This window comes from Myxine glutinosa, chromosome 2 (assembly GCF_964187855.1).
Source record: "Myxine glutinosa chromosome 2, kmMyxGlut1.1, whole genome shotgun sequence".
NCBI classification, from domain to species: domain Eukaryota; kingdom Metazoa; phylum Chordata; class Myxini; order Myxiniformes; family Myxinidae; genus Myxine; species Myxine glutinosa.
Window position 1 is genome coordinate 3,751,807 of NC_136262.1, and position 19,964 is coordinate 3,771,770.

Below are 19,964 nucleotides of genomic sequence, written 5' to 3' on the forward strand. Positions count from 1 at the left end.
TCAAATTCTGTCTTTGGTTTTCGCCAAACATGTCTTCTGGTACTGTGGCCAAATAGCTCTTCCTTTGACTCATCTGTCCAGAGCACATTGTTCTAGAAGTGCTGGGCTTTGCCGAGGTGTTCATTGGCAAACTTTAGTCTTGCCCTGATGTTCTTTCTGGACAGCAAAGGTTTCCTCCTGGCACATCTCCCATGTAGATCAAATTTGTGCAGCCTCTTTCTAATGGTAGACTCGTGCACTTAGACATCAACAGTGGCAAGAGCTACCTGTAGGTCCCCGTGATGACATTCTGGGGTTCTTAGAGACTTCTTTCAGCATCTTGCGGTCTGCTCTCGGACTGAACTTGCTGGGGTGGCCTGGCCTAAACAAGTTGGCAGTTGTTTGGAATCTTCTCCACTTGTAGATGATCTTCCGGACAGTCAAATGATTGATTTCAAATTGTTTGGAGATCCTTTTAAATCCCTTCCCAGACTCGTAGGCATCTATAACCTTCTTTCTGAACTCCTGAAGGCCTCAGAGAGCTCTTTTGATCTGGGCATGGTGACGTCGCACACTTCAACAACAAAGAGCAAACCAAACTAAATGTCTGAGGTTTAAATAAGACAGGTTCCTCCAAGATCCTCTCTAACGATGTTCTAATCATTTGCACCTGAGCTGGTGCACCTGATTCTAATTTTAGGTATTTGAAGTAGTGATAAATGTAGGGGTGTACTTACTTTTTCCACATGCGAAATTTGCATTTATGTTTATTTAAATTACACAATGGACTACAAAATGTAAGTGTTTCATGATATTTGTTATATTATATCACCTTTATCTATCAATATTGTTGAAATGAAGAACAAATAGCTGTATGTTGAAATATGTTGAAAAAGTCAAACTTTACATGGGGTGGACTTACTTTTTCACGTGACTGTATATAGTTTTATATACTGGTAATGATCAGCTATTTCCCGTAGTAATTAACTAAAATACAGGATTTTCATTTCAGCTCTCCAATACTCCATATGTAAAGTCTTAATAAATCACAGATTATGCAATTTAATAAGGAAGAATTATACTAAATAATGAAGGAAAGTAAGTGCAATATATATATTTACACACAAATAAAATGTACTCCTGCTCTGTCCCTAAATGTGTGGATCTCAAACATCCGAGGCCTCCGCTCCAAGCTGACATATCTCCCAATTCAGGCCACTGCTGTTAAAATGGACATCATCTGTTGAACAGAATCGTTCTTCCCTCATGACGTCACCGACTCCTCAGTGTCTCTTCCTGGTTATTTTGTCCTCTGCTTTGATTGACCTGCACGTCGTCCTAGTGGTGGAGTCATACTGTACATCAAGAACTTCCATTTTGCATTCTGTGTACTGCTCTTACACCTCCCAAACCCCAGCAGTAAATTTGACAAAAATGACAGGTTAAAAAAATCGACATTTTATTCATTTGTGTCCTCCATATTCTCTTAAAAATAGGGTTATTGAAGATTTCACAACAAAGGCTCAAATGGTAAAACGACTATGGCCTGGACAAGCACACTGAAGCTCACTGGTAAATAAATTAAGAAACACGGAAACAATTTTTAAAAAACGGTTCATCTCGTACACGACACACGGCGGGGCTGATAAGGGCTTTTCTCTGTAATTAATGATTGATTACCTTCTCAATATTCTCACATTATCTGCTTTGTTAACGACTTAAACTGAGATTAATGTCCCCTATTTACCCACGACCTCAAAACGACAAGACGTAAACGAATGCAACTTAACTCGTCACAACCTGTGTGCCTGCCCTGCGTATATGTATGTATTTGCATATATATATATTGAAGTGTGGTGCTGCGCACACAACTTGCTTGCCAAAGAGGTAGGCCACAACGCGTTTGATAAAACCAAGAGTCTTTATTGTGAAAGCTCGAACTGCAGCACTGGGCGGACTCGAGCTTAGAGCCCGCATATATGTGCCGAGGCCACGCCTCGTCCCCGGGCGTGGCCGATCGGTCGATAGGCGGGGCATGCAATCCAGTTCCCCGCCTGGACGTTCGCGCCACCTGCTGGTGCGCTGAATTCGTGTCCCTTGCTTGTGTCCGCCACACGTGCCCCCCCCCAGAATTCCCGCGCACCTGAAGGGTGAGTTTGCGGGGAAGCCGGATGACCCGGCCGAAACGCCCCCTGGCGATGGGTGCCGGTCTGGGGGGTGGCGGGACGGCGGGGCTGAGGGGTGCCGGGGGTCCGACCGCCGGGGGGCGGCCTCGACGCGGAGGCAGAGCTGCTGGCGGGGGTGCCGGGGGTCCGACCGCCGGGGGCGGCCTCGACGCGGAGGCAGAGCCGCAGGCGGGGGGTGGTCCAGATCGAGGTGGGCCGGCTTGAGGCGGTCCACGGAAATGCGATCCGGGGCACCGCCGATATCGACCGTGAAAAATTTGTCCCCGGCCTCCAACACGCGGAAGGGCCCGTCGTACGGGGGCCGTAGCGGTGCCCGGTGGGCATCGTGCCGGACGAACACGTACTTTGTTGTGCAAAGCTCCGGGGCGACATGGGAAGGCGGGCAACCGTGGTGTGCCGTTGGCACTGGGGCGAACCTCCGTGTGGTCTCCTGAAGGGCGGAGCGCTGTTGTGCCGCGGACCAAGGAGCCGTGGAGTCGGGGATAAATTCACCCGGTACCTGCAGTGGTTGCCCGAAGACAAGCTCCGCCGAGGACGCGCGCAGGTCGTCCTTGGGCACCGTCCTGAGGCCCAGCAGGACCCAGGGGAGTCTGTCGACCCAGCCGCCGTCGCAGAGGCTGGCCCGGAGCGCGGCCTTCATGGAGTGATGAAAGCGCTCGCACAGGCCATTGGCCTGGGGGTTGTAGGCCCTGGTGCGGTGTAGTTTCACCCCGAGCCCTTGCGCCACCACGGCCCAGAGCTCCGAGGTGAACTGGGGGCCGCGGTCGGACGAGATGTCCGAGGGGGCACCGAACAAGGGGAACCCAAGTGGCGATAAAGGCTTGCGCCACCTCAGCCGCAGACGTCGCCGCCAATGGGACGGCCTCCGGCCACCGTGTGGTGCGGTCGACCATGGTGAGGAGGTGGGTGAACCCTCTTGAGGGGGGCAGAGGTCCCACCAAGTCGATGTGCATGTGGTCGAACCGCCGCTCAGGCACCGTAAACGGGGCCAACGGTGCCTGGGTGTGGCGGTGGACCTTTGCGCGCTGGCACACGAGGCACGTCCTGGCCCAGTCGCGGACGTCCTTCCGGAGGCCATGCCAGACGAACTTTGCCCCGATGAGTTTCTGGGATGCCCTCGCGCCAGGGTGGGACAGGCCGTGGATGGCGTCGAACACCGGGCGCTGCCAGCCAGCGGGCACGATGGGGCGAGGCCAGCCGAGGGAGACGCCGCATAGGAGGGCCGTGCCCGCGGCGTCGAACGGCACCTCGGTGACGCGGAGGCCCGTGACGGCAGTCCGCAAGGCCTGGATGCCGGAGTCGGCGGTCTGGGCCTCCGCCATCCGGGCATAGATGACCCCGAGGTGGACCGCGTGCACGACGGACCGGGAAAGGCAATCCGCCACCGGGTTGTCCTTACCCGCCACGTGATGGATGTCCGTCGTGTACTCGGACACGGCAGAGAGGTGGCGCTGCTGCCGTGCCGACCATGGCTTGCCGACCTTGGCCATCGTGAACACATGGGGCTTGTGGTCAACGAAGGCCGTGAACGGGCGGCCCTCCAGCAGATGGCGGAAGTGTCGGACCGCCAGGTGGAGTCCGAGCATCTCGCGGTCGAAGGTGCTGTACCGGCGTTCGTGCGGGTGAAGCTGCCGGCTGAAAAACGCCAGCGGTTGCCAAGCACCACGCACCCATTGCTCGTACACCGCGCCTACCGCGTAATCCGATGCGTCGGTGGTGAGGGCGATCGGTGCATCAGGTGCCGGGTGCGCCAGCATGGTAGCGTCGGCCAGGGCCAGCTTTGCGCCCGCGAACGCCGCGGCCATCGGCTCCGACCATGCGATGTCACCTTTGCCCGGCTTGCCCCGGAGGGCCTCGTGCAAGGGGCGGAGGAGCTGGGTGACGTGGGGCACGAAGCGGTGGTAAAAGTTTACCATGCCCAGGAACTCCTGGAGCCCCTTGATCGTGCGGGGCCGTGGGATATCCCTGACCGCTTCCACCTTGGCCGGTAAAGGGACGGCCCCGTGCTCGGTGATGCGGTGCCCCAAGAAGTCGATGGTGGTGACACCGAAACGGCACTTGGCAGGGTTGATGATTAGGCCATGCTGGCCCAGGCGTTCGAACAGCGTGCGGAGGTGGAGCAGGTGGTCCTCCCGGGACGCGCTCGCGACTAGGATGTCGTCCAGGTAGACGAACAGGAAAGGTAAGTCGCGCAAGACGCTATCCATAAACCGCTGCAACGCCTGAGCCGCAATCTTCAACCCGAAGGGCATCCTTAGAAATTCGAAGAGGCCAAAAGGGGTGATGACGGCTGTCTTCGGGACGTCGTCCGTTTGGACGGGGACCTGATGGTAGCCCCGGATGAGGTCCACCTTCGAAAACACGGTCGTGTTGGCCAACCGGGCGGAAAAGTCCTGAATGTGTGGGACCGGGTAGCGGTCGGGGGTGGTGGCATCGTTGAGCCGGCGGTAGTCCCCGCACGGCCGCCATCCCCCGCCGGGCTTCGGCACGATGTGCAGCGGGGAAGCCCACGCGCTGTTGGAGCGCCGCACGATCCCCAGCCGCTCCAGCATGGCGAACTCCGCTTTCACCACCGTGGGCTCGAGTCGGCGTGCCCGGGCATACACCGGCGGCCCGAGCGTGGGGATGTGATGCTCCACCCCGTGTTTAACAGCCACCGCTGAAAAGGTGGGCCGCGTGAGGGCCGGGAAACTGGCGAGGAGGCGGGTAAAGTTGTCCGCTGCCGGAAGCGTGCAAACTAAACACACTGGGATGGAACCGTCCAGCAAGCCGCTTGGCAAGCCGCTCGGTGAGCCGCTCAGTGAGCCGCTCAATGAGCTGCTCAGCGAACAAGCGAGCGAGCTAAAGGTTTCGGCCTGAACGAGCCGTCTGCGCTTTACGTCGACCAACAACCCGTGCGCACATAGGAAGTCCGCACCGAGCAATGCCATGGGCACGCAGGCGGTCACGAACGACCATTGAAAGTGCTGCCCTCCGAACAGCAGGGAGAGGCAGCACTTCCCGAATGTGCGGATGGGTGTACCATTGGCGGCAAGCAGCGCGGGGCCCCGGCCCGTGGTTCGCTTGTCGGACGTGTAGGCTGGGATGACGCTTACCTGCGCTCCTGTATCGCAGAGGAAACGGCGCCCGGACAAGGTGTCCGTGATAAAGAGGAGGCTGCCGGAATGTCCGACGCTCAGGGCCGCTACCGAGCGCCGGCAAGGTCATTTCCCGACTCGCCAAACGAGCACGGCGGGCAACACTTCTTAGCCTTGTGGCCGAACCTGGCGTGGAAATAGCACCAGGCTTGCGGTGGCGAGGGCGGTGGTGGCCGCGGTTTTCTCGGTGGCGGTGGTGGTGGGCGGGGCACGGCAGCGGCCATGAGGGATGCAGTAGCATCAGCCTCGGGATCCACGACGGCTGCACCGTAACTCGACCGCATGTCGCAAGCCGCGAAGAACTTGTCGGCCTCTACGGCCAGGGCGCGGGGTTCCCTTATGTTGGAACCGGCCAGCGCGAGGCATTACTGTAGAGGTAGCTGGCGTAGGAAAAGCGCCCGGAATAAGAAATCCGGGGCTTGGTCACCCAGCAGCGACAGCATATAATCCATCCGCACGGATGGTCGTGTGTCGCCGAGTTCGGGAAGGTCCAGGAGGCGGTCGGCCCGTTCGATCTCCGCGAGGCCGAACGTGGCGATGAGGAGACGTTTGAGCGCCCTGTACTTGTGGTCGGCCGGCGGGTGCCGCAGGATGGACATGACTCGGGCGGCCGTGCCGGGCCCGAGGGCGGCGACCACGTGGTAGTAACGGGTCTCGTCCGCCGTTATGCTGAAATTGCGCTTCGGCCTGCACGAACCACACATCGGCCTGTGCTTCCCAAAACTCTGGGAGTTTTACTGTGACGGCGTTGTTGGCCATGGCGCGTTCGGTGGTCAGCAATGGCTGAACCAATCGGGGTCACCAGTGAAGTGTGGTGCTGCGCACACAACTTGCTTGCCAAAGAGGTAGGCCACAACGCGTTTGATAAAACCAAGAGTCTTTATTGTGAAAGCTCGAACTGCAGCACTGGGCAGGCTCGAGCTTCGAGCCCGCATATATGTGCTTAGGCCACGCCTCGTCCCCGGGCGTGGCCGATCGGTCGATAGGCGGGGCATGCAATCCAGTTCCCCGCCTGGACATTCGCGCCACCTGCTGGTGCGCTGAATTCGTGTCCCTTGCTTGTGTCCACCACAATATATATATATATATATATATATATATATATATATTGCAGGTACACCGATGACGATGGGCCCACTGGCCACTTCCGTTGAACTTGGGGACGACTAAGAAGAAGACCGTTGTTGATCGAAAGCTTCTCAAATTAAAGATCGACATCCTGAAGCTACGTCCGCGTCTGATTTAATCTCCCGATTATTTATTTAATGCAAATGAGACGCCCTGCTCGTACTGTGGAGTTTCTACTATTTCTCACAGTTATATATATATATATCTATCTATAATTCCAGTAATCTCTGTGTGTGTGTTTGTCTGTGTGTATGTCTGTGTGTGTGTCTGTGACCGCTGTTTCTCGACAACCACGGGTCCGATATACTTTAAACTTGCCAGGTATATTGCTGGGGACCCGAGGATGTGCCTTTTCAAGGTTTCATATTAATCGGAGAAGTAGTTACCGAGCTATGTCCAAAAAACGATTCAACCAATCAGAGAGCAGCGAGTTATCACGTGTGCCAAACGTGCCGAACAGACTCTGCCTCGGACGGCACATTTGAGAGCGTATTCATTTATTTCACGTTGGCAAACTATGTTGCCGCTATGTTGGCGTTAAACTATGTTTTAAAACTAATTAAAACTAATTTGCGATTCTTTCGCTTTCCTGCGCGTTTGTGCACGCTATGGCGATTTCTTTACCAAACTCCGCAAGCCGTTCGCTTTGGACCAAACCATTTCATGTAAATAGAGGGGGGGGATTGTCACCGTACTCGCAAGCCGTTCGCTTTGGACCAAACCATTTCATGTAAATAGAGGGGGGGGGATTGTCACCGTACTCGCAAGCCGTTCGCTTTGGACCAAACCATTTCATGTAAATAGAGGGGGGGGGATTGTCACCGTACTCGCAAGCCGTTCGCTTTGGCTTTGCGAATGGACCAAACCATTTCATGTAAATAGAGGGGGGGGATATAATTTTAGATATATATATAGTACGGGCATGCCCTAGTATATACAACAACAACAACAGGCATTTTAAGGCCATTTCCCCTGCAAGAGCGGGGGTTAGCCTTGCGGTCCCCATGACAATCTTCCCCAATATCTATCTATAATTCCAGTAATCTCTGTACGTTTGTACGTCTGTACGTCTGTACGTTTGTCTGTGACCGCTGTTTCTCGACAACTACCGGTCCGATATACTTGAAACTTGCCAGGTATATTGCTGGGGACCCGAGGATGTGCCTTTTCAAGGTTTGAAATTAATCGGACAAGTACTTACCGAGCTATGGCGATTTAGCCGTTCGCCGTTCGCTTTGCCGTTGCGAATGGACCAAACCATTCATGTAAATAGAGGGGGGGGGTTCTGTGGTCGTTCGCTTTGGCTTTGCGAATGGACCAAACCATTCATGTAAATAGAGGGGGGGGTTCTGTGGTCGTTCGCTTTGGCTTTGCGAATGGACCAAACCATTCATGTAAATAGAGGGGGGGGTTCTGTGGTCGTTGCGAATGGACCAAACCATTCACATCGAATCATCGAATCACATCGAATGGACCAAACCGTTCGCTTTGGACCAAACCATTGCATGTAAATAGAGGGGGGGGGGGTTCTGTGGTCGTTGCGAATGGACCAAACCATTGTTTTTTTTTTGCAGTTTTTTTTTTTTTTGCAGTTTTTTTTTTTTTGCAAGGAACGGGCACCCACGTACGGGCACGTCCTAGCTTATATATAGTACGGGCATGCCCTAGTATATATACAATATAATCAACAATATATATATATATATATATACTAGCTTGGTGAGGCGAGCGTTACTGAGGAACGGGCTTCCTTTAGCTGAGGCTAATCACTGTACCTGAGTTGCTGTGTTGTCATCATTTACACCAATCATAATACAAACAATTATTTTGCACAAATGTATTTGTTGTGTTTGTGATATTACATTTTTATAGGCAATTTAGGTTGAAGATTTAGGTTTAATGTTTTTTTTTTCAAGAAAGAACCCCCCAGCACATACATAGGGGAGGGGTAGGTGCAGACTGGAAGTTTGGGACGATTACACCTCACCACCACGTAATTATAACTACCGCACCACCACGTAATTCAAAACACCTCACCACCACGTAATTCAAAACACCTCACCACCAAGTAATTTAAAACACCTCACAGCCATAAAACACATAATAAAAACACCTCACCATCACGAAATTAAAAACACCTCACAGCCATAAAACACGGATTAAAAACACCTCACAGCCACGAAATTAAAAACACCTCACAGCCATAAAACACGGATTAAAAACACCTCACCACCACAAAATTAAAAACACCTCACAGCCATAAAACACGTAATAAAAACACCTCACAGCCACGAAATTAAAAACACCTCACCACCACGTCATTTAAAAACACCTCACAGCCACGAAATTAAAAACACCTCACCACCACGTCATTTAAAAACACCTCACCACCAAGTAATTCAAAACACCTCACCACCACGTAATTCATAACACCTCATCACCAACTAATTCAAAACACCTCACCACCACATAATTAAAAACACCTCACCACCACGTAATTAAAAACACCTCACCACCATGTAATTAAAAACACCTCACCACCACGTAATTCAAAACACCTCACCACCATGTGATTTTAAAACACCTCACCACCATGTGATTTTAAAACACCTCACCACCATGTGATTTAAAAACACCTCACCACTACATAATTAAAAACACCTCACCACCACGTAATTATAAATACCTCACCACCACGTAATTCAAAACACCTCACCACCATGTGATTTTAAAACACCTCACCACCATGTGATTTCAAAACACCTCACCACCACATAATTCAAAATACCTCACCACCACATGATTCAAAACCACCACATGATTCAAAACCACCACAACGTTATTAAAAACACTTCACAACCACGGAAACAAAAGTTTGAGGGAGTTGTTAAGTGACAACACAGACACTGCCCACATCTGCTGCATTACACAAGGTCTGCCAAAGGTCGTGACTATTTGAAACAGCGATGTAGGAAATATTAAGGTATGTTGTACTGAATGATGATAATAATGGAATTGAAGGAACACACTTTGGAAATTGTTCTCAATTTATTTCGTGAAAATCACATCCAATAATGGACTGCCACTGGTTTTTGCCCAAAATTGTCCCCACTGCACAACAAACTCCATCACTGATGCCAGTGTTTCCAATTGAATGTTAAGGATTTCTCTGAATTGTCCTTTAGTTCCTGTGAGGTCCTGGGTTTTGTACGGTATACCCTATGCCATTGTCCTTTGTCATAATCAGACACAGAGAAGTCTTGGAAATCTGCAGTTTATGGACTCACTGTGTATACGATTTCTTTGGGGAGTACACGACGTCTTCCTGGACAGCCGCCATGTTTGCTGCAGTTCTCACTGACCTCGGACAACCTCACCTTTTAGCATCTGCCATTGAACCAGACTGTCAGAATTATATCACCCATTTCCTTATGGCTTTGTCTGTTGGTGGTGATGTCACACTACGTACTGTGCACACACAACACTGCAACCGTTTCGGAAGTTTTCGCAAGCAGGGCTTGAAGTCCTTAAGAGGGAACGAAGCATGGAGCGGATCGTAGGCAGCCCGCATGCCGTCGGCTGACCCACTTTTATGCAGTAATGATCCCAGGACACAGGAAGTGAGGTACACAGGAAGTGAAGCATCAATAAAACTGGAATTATGTCAATCTCCCGTTGCTTAGAAAAACACTTCTCAGAGGCCCAGATGGTCAGGGACCCACCGGGCACATTGTGATCGTCGTTGCGGCTGTTGTTCAGTAGCATCTCCAGAGACTTCGTTGGGCACGTTGCTAGGATCATCCAATGCAGTCGAATCATTGCCAACCCCATTCTCCAAGTCGCACAGTGCCTCATTCTGTTGCTCCCATCCCTTTGTGTCTCCAGTCGGGGCCAAATGTCGGATGGATACAGTGGTTTCCTTGCCATCTGGATGGCGGACCTGGGCGTACTGCAGATTTGCGTGCAGGAGTTCCACTTGGTCGACCAGTGGTTCCGTCTTACTCTGGCGCACATGTCTTTTGAGTAGGACAGGTCCAGGCATTGATATCCAAGTCGGTACCGAACTACCGGTCACGGAGCGGCGAGCAAAACTTAGCAGTCTTTCGTGTGGGGTAGCATTAGTAGCTGTGAACAAGAGAGAACGGATCGAGTGTAAGGAGTCAGGCAAGAAAGTTTGCCAACACTAGATCGGCAGTTGGCGTGACCTCAGGGCTATGGTGATAGCCTTCCAGACTGTTCCGAGTGTTCCGTTGTAACGTTCAGCTTGGCCATTACCTTGCGGGTTGTAGCTAGTGGTTCTGCTGCTAGAAATGCCTTTACTTGTCAGGAATTCACCAAGCTCTCGGCTCATGAACGACTGTCCCCGGTCCGAATGGATGTCGGCGGGCATTCCAAAGAGGGCAAAAAGTTGGCAAAGGCAGTCGATCACCGTATAACTTGTCATGTTCGCACATAGGAACACCAAGGGGAATCTCGAGTACTCATCGATGATAGTGAGGAAGTACTGGTTTTTGTCAGTGCTTGGCAAAGGTCCCTTAAAATCTATGTTAAGGCGTTTGAATGGTTGGGTGGCTTTTATGAGGTGGGCCCTTTCTGGCCGATAGAACCGGAGTTGGCACTCTGCACAGGTTCTGCACAAGCCGGTCACCGTCGAACGTCTTCCACTGAATGAGGTAGGTTTCAAGATTTCACGAAGTGGTACATGCGTGTGATTCCTGGGTGACATAGGGACTGGTGGAGGTCATATAGTGAACAATGGTCCAGGCATGTAGATGAGCAGTATGACCTTGAGAATGCGTCGGGAGGTATGTTTTCTTTCCCCGGACGGTAGTTAATGTCATAATCGAAGCAAGATAACTCCATCCGCCAACGCGTGATATTGTCGTTCTTTATCTTGCCTTTCTGTCCGCTGTCAAACATGTAGCTGACAGAGCGTTGGTCAGTCTTCAGTGTAAAGTGCCTTCCGGTCAGGTAGTGTCTTCAGTTGTGAACAGTTCCAATGATAGCCTTAGCTTCCTTTTCGACCGATGCATGACGTTTTTCAGATCCTTGGAGTGTGCGGGAGAAGAAGGCTACTGGACGCCCCGCCTGGTTAAGCGTTGCGGCAATAGCAAACTCGGATGCATCGGTCTCAACTTCAAAGGGTATTCACTCATCGATTGCGTTGACCACTGACTCTTCAATGCCCCATTTGAGTTGGTGGAATGCGGTTTCAGCCTCCTTCGAGATGGGGAAAGCTTTTGTTGCACTGAGGGGGCAAATTTTGCTTGAATAGTTGTGAATCCACTGAGAGTAGTAGGCAAAAAGTCTGAGGATCCGGCAGAGGGACTTAATGTTGTATGGCACGGGTAGCTCTCGCAAGGGCCAAAGACACTCAGCGTCTGGCCACATTTGACCATCCTCTACTACATAGCCCAGTATACTGAGTTTAGTGGTCGAAAACACACACTCATCCTCATTATAGCCGATGTTCTCCCTTCCGGCTGCTTTGAGGAACTGATTCAGGTTGACGTCGTGCTCGGTTTGTGTCATGCCACAGATAGTCAGATTGTCTAGGTAAGCGAACGTTCCAGCGAGTTTCTCTTCCTTGATAAAGGAGTCCATAATGCGTTGGAAGCAAGATGCACCATTCGTGACGACAAATGGGACTCGCGTGAACTAGTTAAGACTTCCGCTCGATTCGAAAGCCATATAGGGCTTCTCTTGGTTCCTTATGGGTACCTGATGGTAAGCAATACGCAGGTTGATGGTGCTGAAGACGCGATACTGGGCGATCTTATACACTGTTATCGATACGCGGTAGCGGGTACCCGTCGAGTAGTGTAAATCGGTTGATGGTCTCAGAATAGTCAATCACGAGCCGTTTCTTGTGGTTTTTATCTTTAGTTACCACGACCTGGGCATGCCACGGGGACTTCTTCGGTTCGATGACTCCTTCGCTTAGGAGCCGCTGAGTTTCTTTCTCAATGAATTTGCAGTCATTGAAGCTGTACCGACGCGACCTGGCGGCAATAGTGCAACATTCCGCCGTCAGATTGGCAAACAGTTCCAAGGGGTCAACGCGTAGTGTGGTCAGTCCACAGATAACCAAAGGCGGCAGGTTACCACCGAATTTCAGTGTGACGCTGTCATGCTGTTTCTGGAAGTCTTGCCCAAGGATAACGTCTGCACAGAGCTCGGGAAGTGTGGACAGTTGCACGTCTTGGCAGCTTCATCCTTTCAGGGTTAAATTGACCATGCAGAATCCAAGCGTCTTCATTGAAAGCAATGCTGCGGCCATAGAAACAGCTTCGCCCGACTGGTAAAACTTTAGCGAATGTTGCCTGAGGAGGTGTGGGTGAATAAAGCTTTCCGTCCTTCCACTGTCGATGAGGCCATCGGCTTCAATTCCATTAATGGCAACCTTACAGGTTGCTTTTGATAGTGCTGGAGAGATGGCTGCAGATGTCACAGAGGCAAGGGTCGGGTGATTCGCTGGCACTGAGATAGCGCCCGCGGTAGCGGCGGCTGGTGACGAACGGCAGACTTTAGCAAAGTGCCCCTTCTTCCCGCATTTGTTGCATGTAGCCTTGCATGCAGGGCACGTTGTACGGGGGTGTTTCAAGTAACCACAGAAGAAGCATTTGCTGACGGTGGCAGCTGATACTGTTGGAGAGTCGGTTGACTCGATAGTTGGGTGGAACAGATTCAGAACAGCTCATTTTAGTTCAGCAGCGGCGGCAGTATACGATGACCCCGATGACGCCCCATATTGCTCGGAGGTCTTTTGCGCCGAATCTAGGGCTCGTGCTTGGTCAAACATGGTCGCTAGGTCTAAGGTCCTATTTTCTAGGAGGCGTTTTGCGGATCAACGGGGATTGTAGTCTACTGATGAATGAATCTCTAATAAGTCCTTCTGGATGTTGAGCTGTGGTCACGGCTTGGCAGTTACAGTCTTTATCCAGTGTCTTTTAAGCCTGTAGGTATTCATCCAGGGATTCGCCGACTTGTTGGCAACACGTCGCAAGAAGGTGGCGTGCAAAAATCTCATTCTTTACTGCTTTATATACATGGCCTTCAGCGTTTCAGCAGCGTCCTCGTAGGTGACACAGTCCGTGATGATTTTGTAGATCCTTGGCATGACAAAGTTTATCAGGAGAAGAGGTTTGTCGAGTCCTTCAGGAGGAAGTACAGCAACGAAGTTTTCAAAGGTCCGAAACGAGTGTGTCCATTCGTCAGTAGCCAAACTTGAGTTTGGATCCGCGTCAAAACGTTCTGGTCGAAGCAGCCGGTCCATAGTTGTGTTGATTAAATTGTTGTGGCAGAGCAGAGCAGAAAAGACAAGTCGGCCTTTGGGTAGGCTTTAATCAACACAATGGTGGCCAGGTGCACAAGAAGAGGCCTAAGCAGGGCTTGAAGTCCTTAAGAGGGAACAAAGCATGGAGCGGATCGTAGGCAACCCGCATGCCATCGGCCGACCCACTTTTATGCAGTAATGATACCAGGACACAGGAAGTGAGGCATCAAGAAAACTGGAATTATGTCAATGACTTTTTGGCGGACCCTGTAGATCGATAATTCAGGTTTGATTAATATAATCATAAACACAATGATACATGACCTGTGATGGAAAAACTTTGAAAACCAAGTCCTTCGAAGCTTTAGTCACAAAAGATAAAAACCGAGTCCTTAGAAGCTTTAGTCACATCAGTTATCATGAAAATGTCACTTTATCTCAGATGAAGTGGAATAATCACTTTGCTCTCACGTATCCATGCACAATTGAAATGTTCTTATTTTAAACAAGTCCGATTGTTAAACAAATTCTGGTTCTTTTTTGATATAGGTATTTTACTCTCCTCCTCTTCGGAGTCAAAATGACTTCTCATGAGGTATTGATTGTCGAATTTGATCTATGATGAGATCACCTGTAAAGTTTTGCAGAGTTGTTATACTTGGGGGATGAGCTCATCATAAATTATTACTATTTGTGTGCAGGTAAAAGGGAAAATGAAAGTGAAAGATTTCCAAACAGTCAGGTAAGGCTTCATACGATGTTAAGGTGAGGTGAATTTCAATTTAATGAAGCTGAAGTTAATTTCTTTTTCAATCATTTTGTTTTAAAAAATAATTAAATCAAATAATTTTGCAAATCGGGATGTTTATTCTTTTGAAATTTTTTCGCTCATCATCGTTATTGTTGTACAATCATCCCTGCATCTTTCTCTGACAAACACCCATCCTCCTCATCCCTTTTGTAGGCTGAAACAATGGTCAGCTGGGATTGGAACGACAAAGCGGATCCCAAGTTTCAGTTCTGTGACCAAAGACTTGTGGACCTGATGGTGAAAGAGCACGATGCTGGAGCTTGTGAGTTCTTCCGCCTTCTTGCGCTCTGCCACACCATCATGGTCGAAGAAACTCAAGGTACTGGGCTTGTCCATTTTTTTGCACACTTAGTCGAGGCTCATGTAAGAGCATTGATAATACTGTACGCATGATGATGTAAGAGACATGTACATGTGAGTACAAGTGTACTAGTGCATGCATCTAAAAATAATGCTTTACAGAGCTTCTCATCAACTTCGTTTTTGGAAAAACTTTTTGTAACATAAGGCCAATTTTTCTTGAACACATTTACAGGATGGAATCATGTATAAATGGAAAGGTCTACATTTGTAAGATTGAAAACTTGGGTTAAATCATCATGTGAGAAATTATTTGATGGGAATGTGAACTAGAGCAATATTTTAAATACTATGATGATTTTAAGAGGTATGAGGTTTTAATGGTATGACTAGTATTAGGTTGGTAGTGTATCAGGGAATGCATCTCATCCTTTTCCATTTGACATGTGCATGCGGATCATATTTTGATGTACAACACTCACAATTGGATCGTCCTTGTTTTGTTTGTGTTCATACAGGCAAGTTGATCTACCAAGCACAATCTCCAGATGAGGAGGCCTTGGTAACAGCAGCCAGGAACTTTGGCTTTGTGTTTCTGGAGCGATCGCAGGACACTGTACGCATTTCTGAGTTGGGTACACAGAAGGAGTACAAGCTCCACCACATCTTGGACTTCAACAGCGACCGCAAGCGCATGTCCATCATTGGTAAATCGGCGTAGGCCTTTGGGAGTATGATAGTTTGAAGTACTATTATTAGCCATCATTAGACTTAGTCCAAAACAAGGGCTTATAGATTGGGGCTTGCCATCCATCCGTCCGTGCATCCACGGAGATGTATCGACCAATTTTGTTCATACTTGGCACAAAGGCAATGCATGGCAGTATACATGTGCACATCATTTTGTTTTGTGATGCGATCAAAAAAGGCTGACTGGTGGCCATTTTAGTTCTAAAAAAACAGATGCTGAACACGTCCTTAACCCTTTCTCGGACATGCATTTACCAATATTGTTCAAATTTTGCTCGAGAATTAGTAATGTTTTAAAATTATTAATTTAATTTAAATCAATTTAAATTAATTTTAAATCTTTTTCCCTCTTTTAAAATCCGCTCCCTCTTTTTATATATTTTGTTTGTCTGGTTGATTTGTTTGTGAAGTAAATGTCAGCTCTTTCACGAGCCTCGATTCAGTATACAAAAAAAAAAAGAAAAAAAAAAGTAGTAATGCTCTAGAAAAGTTCATATAAAGGGGCGCCTACATATATCGGCTAAAATACATTTACTTCTTCATGCAGCTGTATGAATCAAATTGGCGCCTCTTTATATGAACTTTTCTAGAGCTTTACTTGGTTCCTACTAAGAACACAAGGGTAGTCCAGCATGCACACGAGATTTTTTGAATGTCCATTATTTTCTATTGTTTAGCATTGATAGTTCATTGATTGTTGATAGTTCATTGATAATTCATTGATAGTTCATTGGTAGTTCATTGGTAGTTCATTGATAGTTCATTGATAGTTCATTGATAGTTCATTGATAGTTCATTGATAGTTCTCATTGATAGTTTATTGATAGTTCATTGATAGTTTATTGATAGTTCATTGATAGTTCATTGATGGTTCATTGATGAGTTATTGAAGGTTTATTGCTAGTTCATTGATAGTTTAGTTTTTTGATAGTTTATTGATAATGTATTGATAGTTCATTGATGGTTCATTGATGGCTCATTGATAGTTCATTGGTAGTTCATTGATCGTTCATTGATAGTTCATTGATAGTTTATTGATAGTTCATTGATAGTTCATTGATAGTTCATTGATAGTTCATTGATAGTTCATTGATAGTTCATTGATAGTTCATTGATAGTTATTGGTAGTTCATTGGTAGTTCATTGATAGTTCATTGGTAGTTCATTGATAGTTCATTGGTAGTTCATTGATAGTCCATTGGTAGTTAATTGATAGTTCATTGGAAGCAATGAGTTCTCACCATTTCTGGTAGACATTTAAATATGTTCTGAATATGAAGGCCACGGTAACTTTGGAGCCTGTGACAAACATTTCTTCAATTTTTTATTCCTTGGCCTCCCCTTACAGTGCGTAACCCGGAAGGAAAGTTGAAGCTATATTGCAAGGGAGCAGACACTGTCATTCTGGAGAGGCTGCAGAAGGATAATCCACACAGGGAGCAAACTCAGGAGGACCTTGACGTAAGCCAAGATTTAGAAGTCATAAGATGGAATGTGTGTGGGTGCATGGAGGTAGTTGTTAGCGTACAGGATTGTTAGACAAAATACAAAGAGGAAGAAAGTGATTTTGCTGCATAAAAACTGATTTCAGTATAGTAACAGGTATGACTGGTTGGTGAATGATACTGTGATTTATTAATAGGTATACAGTTGGGGCTTCTCTACTGGAGCTGAGTATTCACACACTGATGGTGTGGGCATAGCCCCACGGATTAGTTGGTACACCTGACGCCCTTGGCTGATAGCTATGATGTTTTCTCAATGTCTGCAGTGAACCTCTCCATTTAACCTTTTCCACCACGATAAATTTCTTTCAACTAGAGGTATTTCTCAAAAGCAACATAGTCCATTGGTGGTGTTGAAGATGAGAAGAGGTGGTGTGCTTGTCTAAGCAAAGTCCACATATACCTTCCTTTAGGTTGGAGAGATTTATTACTTATTGGAGAAGAAACTTGGCTTTATAAATCACTGATTTACCTCACATACTACATAAGCATACAAGAGTTGAGCAGAGTTCCATGGAAGAGCTCACTTGATTGTAAAAAAAAGTTACAGCACAGAATGCACAACATAACACAGCAAATCAGGGAAGTCTTCTGAAATTTTCTTTCTGAGTTCTCTCTTTATAAGAGCGAAGTCCTTTGAAGTTCCCCGGGAGCGGCCTAAGGGCAAGAATGGGTTTACTAGGAGTTAGACATTCAGGTACCACAACATCTGACTCTCATTATACAAGCCATTAGAACCAGTAGGTATGGTTTGAGATGTCAAACTGAAAGATGTGTTTTAGAAAAGTTACTGCTTGGAGTATTCCATTGAGTAAAGTGTTCCTCTGGCATCATCTGGCAATGATTTTACTGCAGGGTCCCAGTGGGTAGGATAGTCAATGTAGATGAATGTACATCTGATTTTAATTGCAGAGGGAAGATGCATGCATATAAAGAATTTCTGAGTGAATAGTTTTCCAGCTCCACAGAGAGTATAGCATTACTCATTTGCACCCCCATCCCTTTCCACTTACTAACACAAGAATACATTTTCCAAATGCACCTATTCAGAGTGGTTCAAAAAAACACTCATATCTCTGTGATTTTCCTGCAAAGAAGAAAGTACAAACAGAATTGTAATTAACTACAGGGAAACTCATCCATAAGGATAGTCTCAATTTGATTAATTAAGTGGAAGTTATACTTCTACAGTGGTCTATCAAGGATATCCAGCATTGAGGGGATGATGCACACTAACGGATTAATGGCTGTCATGTTCGAATGCGCTGGAAATTTTTCCCACACTGAAAGATGTTACATTATTATTGAGGTACCGTGACAAGGTCATAAACGACACTCATGTAAAAACATTTCCATCCCCGACAATCTCTGCTCTGTTGGTGTCACCAGGCCAATGCTGTGTAAGGCCATAGCGGATTGTTAATAAACCAGGAAATGGTTTCTGCATCATGGGGTTTTAAGGCAATCCTGAGAAGAATAATCATTTGACTGAATTACAATAGAGTGCCATACTTCTGTCCTTACCTTCATTCAGTGTAAGTGCTGCTATATCAGGATGAAGATGACCACACTGCAATGTTGGCCTTCATGCACTAGTTTGGTGTGAATTGGCTTTATGTCATAATGTGAATATAATTTATAACGTCTCTTGCTCCGATATAGGGATAATGTAGGGCTAATGCCTAAAAAGTCAGCTTTGCTTCCCATGGCACTTAATTTACCTGTCAATCTCAGGTTTATAAAACCTATTGTTAATGTGAATAAAACCATACTAAAGCCTTCCGACTAATCTCAATAAGCCACCTCGTTCCTTTCCACTGCCATACCTTTTGTGTGTTTCACCAGGTGTTTGCCAATGAAAGCCTACGCACACTGTGTTTGGCCACACGTGATCTCTCTGAAGAGGAATACCACAAATGGTACAGCCAACACTTCATACCTGCCAGCACAGCAATTGGCGAGCGTGAGCGCCGCCTTGGAATAGCATATGAACTTATTGAGAAAGACTTGGTGGTGAGTTAAATGCAAGCTCAGTTTGCTTTTTGTATATACAAAGTCAAGGCTCATGGAAGAGCAAGTACATGGAGGGGATCAGGATGCAACAGAACAAAAGCAACAATAGAGGGGGAAAATACCAACAGCAGACTTGAAGGACAAAATAGAAGGGGGGAGGGAGAACAGCAACAGCAGAGTTGAAGAACAAAGTGGAGGGGGAAATACCAACAGCAGAGTTGAAGAACAAAATGGAGGGGAAAACACCAACAGCAGAGTTGAAGGACAAAATTGAGAGGGGAAAACACTAACAGCAGAGTTTCAGGACAAAATAGTGGGGGGAAAACACCAACAGCAGAGTTGAAGGACACAATAGAGGGAGACTTTGACAAACGATGGTTTTGGGGAGGTTTGGGGGAGGGAGCAAAGGATGGCAGGATGCATGGGGTGCATAACATGGATACAGAATCAAACTCTCAGGAAGGGAATAAAATGGAAGTTTTGAAGAAGGTGAGCTTGGGATGAGCGGGGAGAAGAGTGAGTAATGGAAGTAGAAAAGATCATAGTTTTGGATGTGGGTGAGCTGAGATTGTGGGGAACAGTTGTCTTAAAGACTTGGAGGGAAGAATGAGATTGACGAGAATGTGGAAGTTGGTTTCACAGGTGGGGAAAAAGAGAAACGAATGAATTAAGGTGATCAGTGATCCTTGATTATGCGAGTTTCACCAGAAGTGTGTTGATGGTGGATTGGGTGCCTTGCAGAAACCTGGGGAAATAGAAGGGGGAATGGACATAGAACAGAAAGAGCAGAGGGAGCAAGACCAGAAAGGAGGAGGTAGAAGTCAGAGACACCACCGACTGGTGTGCGATGGGAAAGTGATATGCCCATAGACTCAGCTT

General features: G+C 47.7%; 1 protein-coding gene across 1 annotated transcript in view; it reads left to right on the forward strand.

The window, feature by feature from the left end:
- LOC137422423 (phospholipid-transporting ATPase IC) overlaps positions 1-19,964 on the forward strand; it is a 283,539-nt gene that overhangs the window by 163,769 nt on the left and 99,806 nt on the right. Inside the window, 5 exon segments of the mRNA XM_078772905.1 lie at positions 14,408-14,448; positions 14,671-14,836; positions 15,336-15,524; positions 16,916-17,028; positions 18,918-19,085. Coding sequence (XP_078629031.1) covers positions 14,408-14,448; positions 14,671-14,836; positions 15,336-15,524; positions 16,916-17,028; positions 18,918-19,085 — 677 coding nt within the window.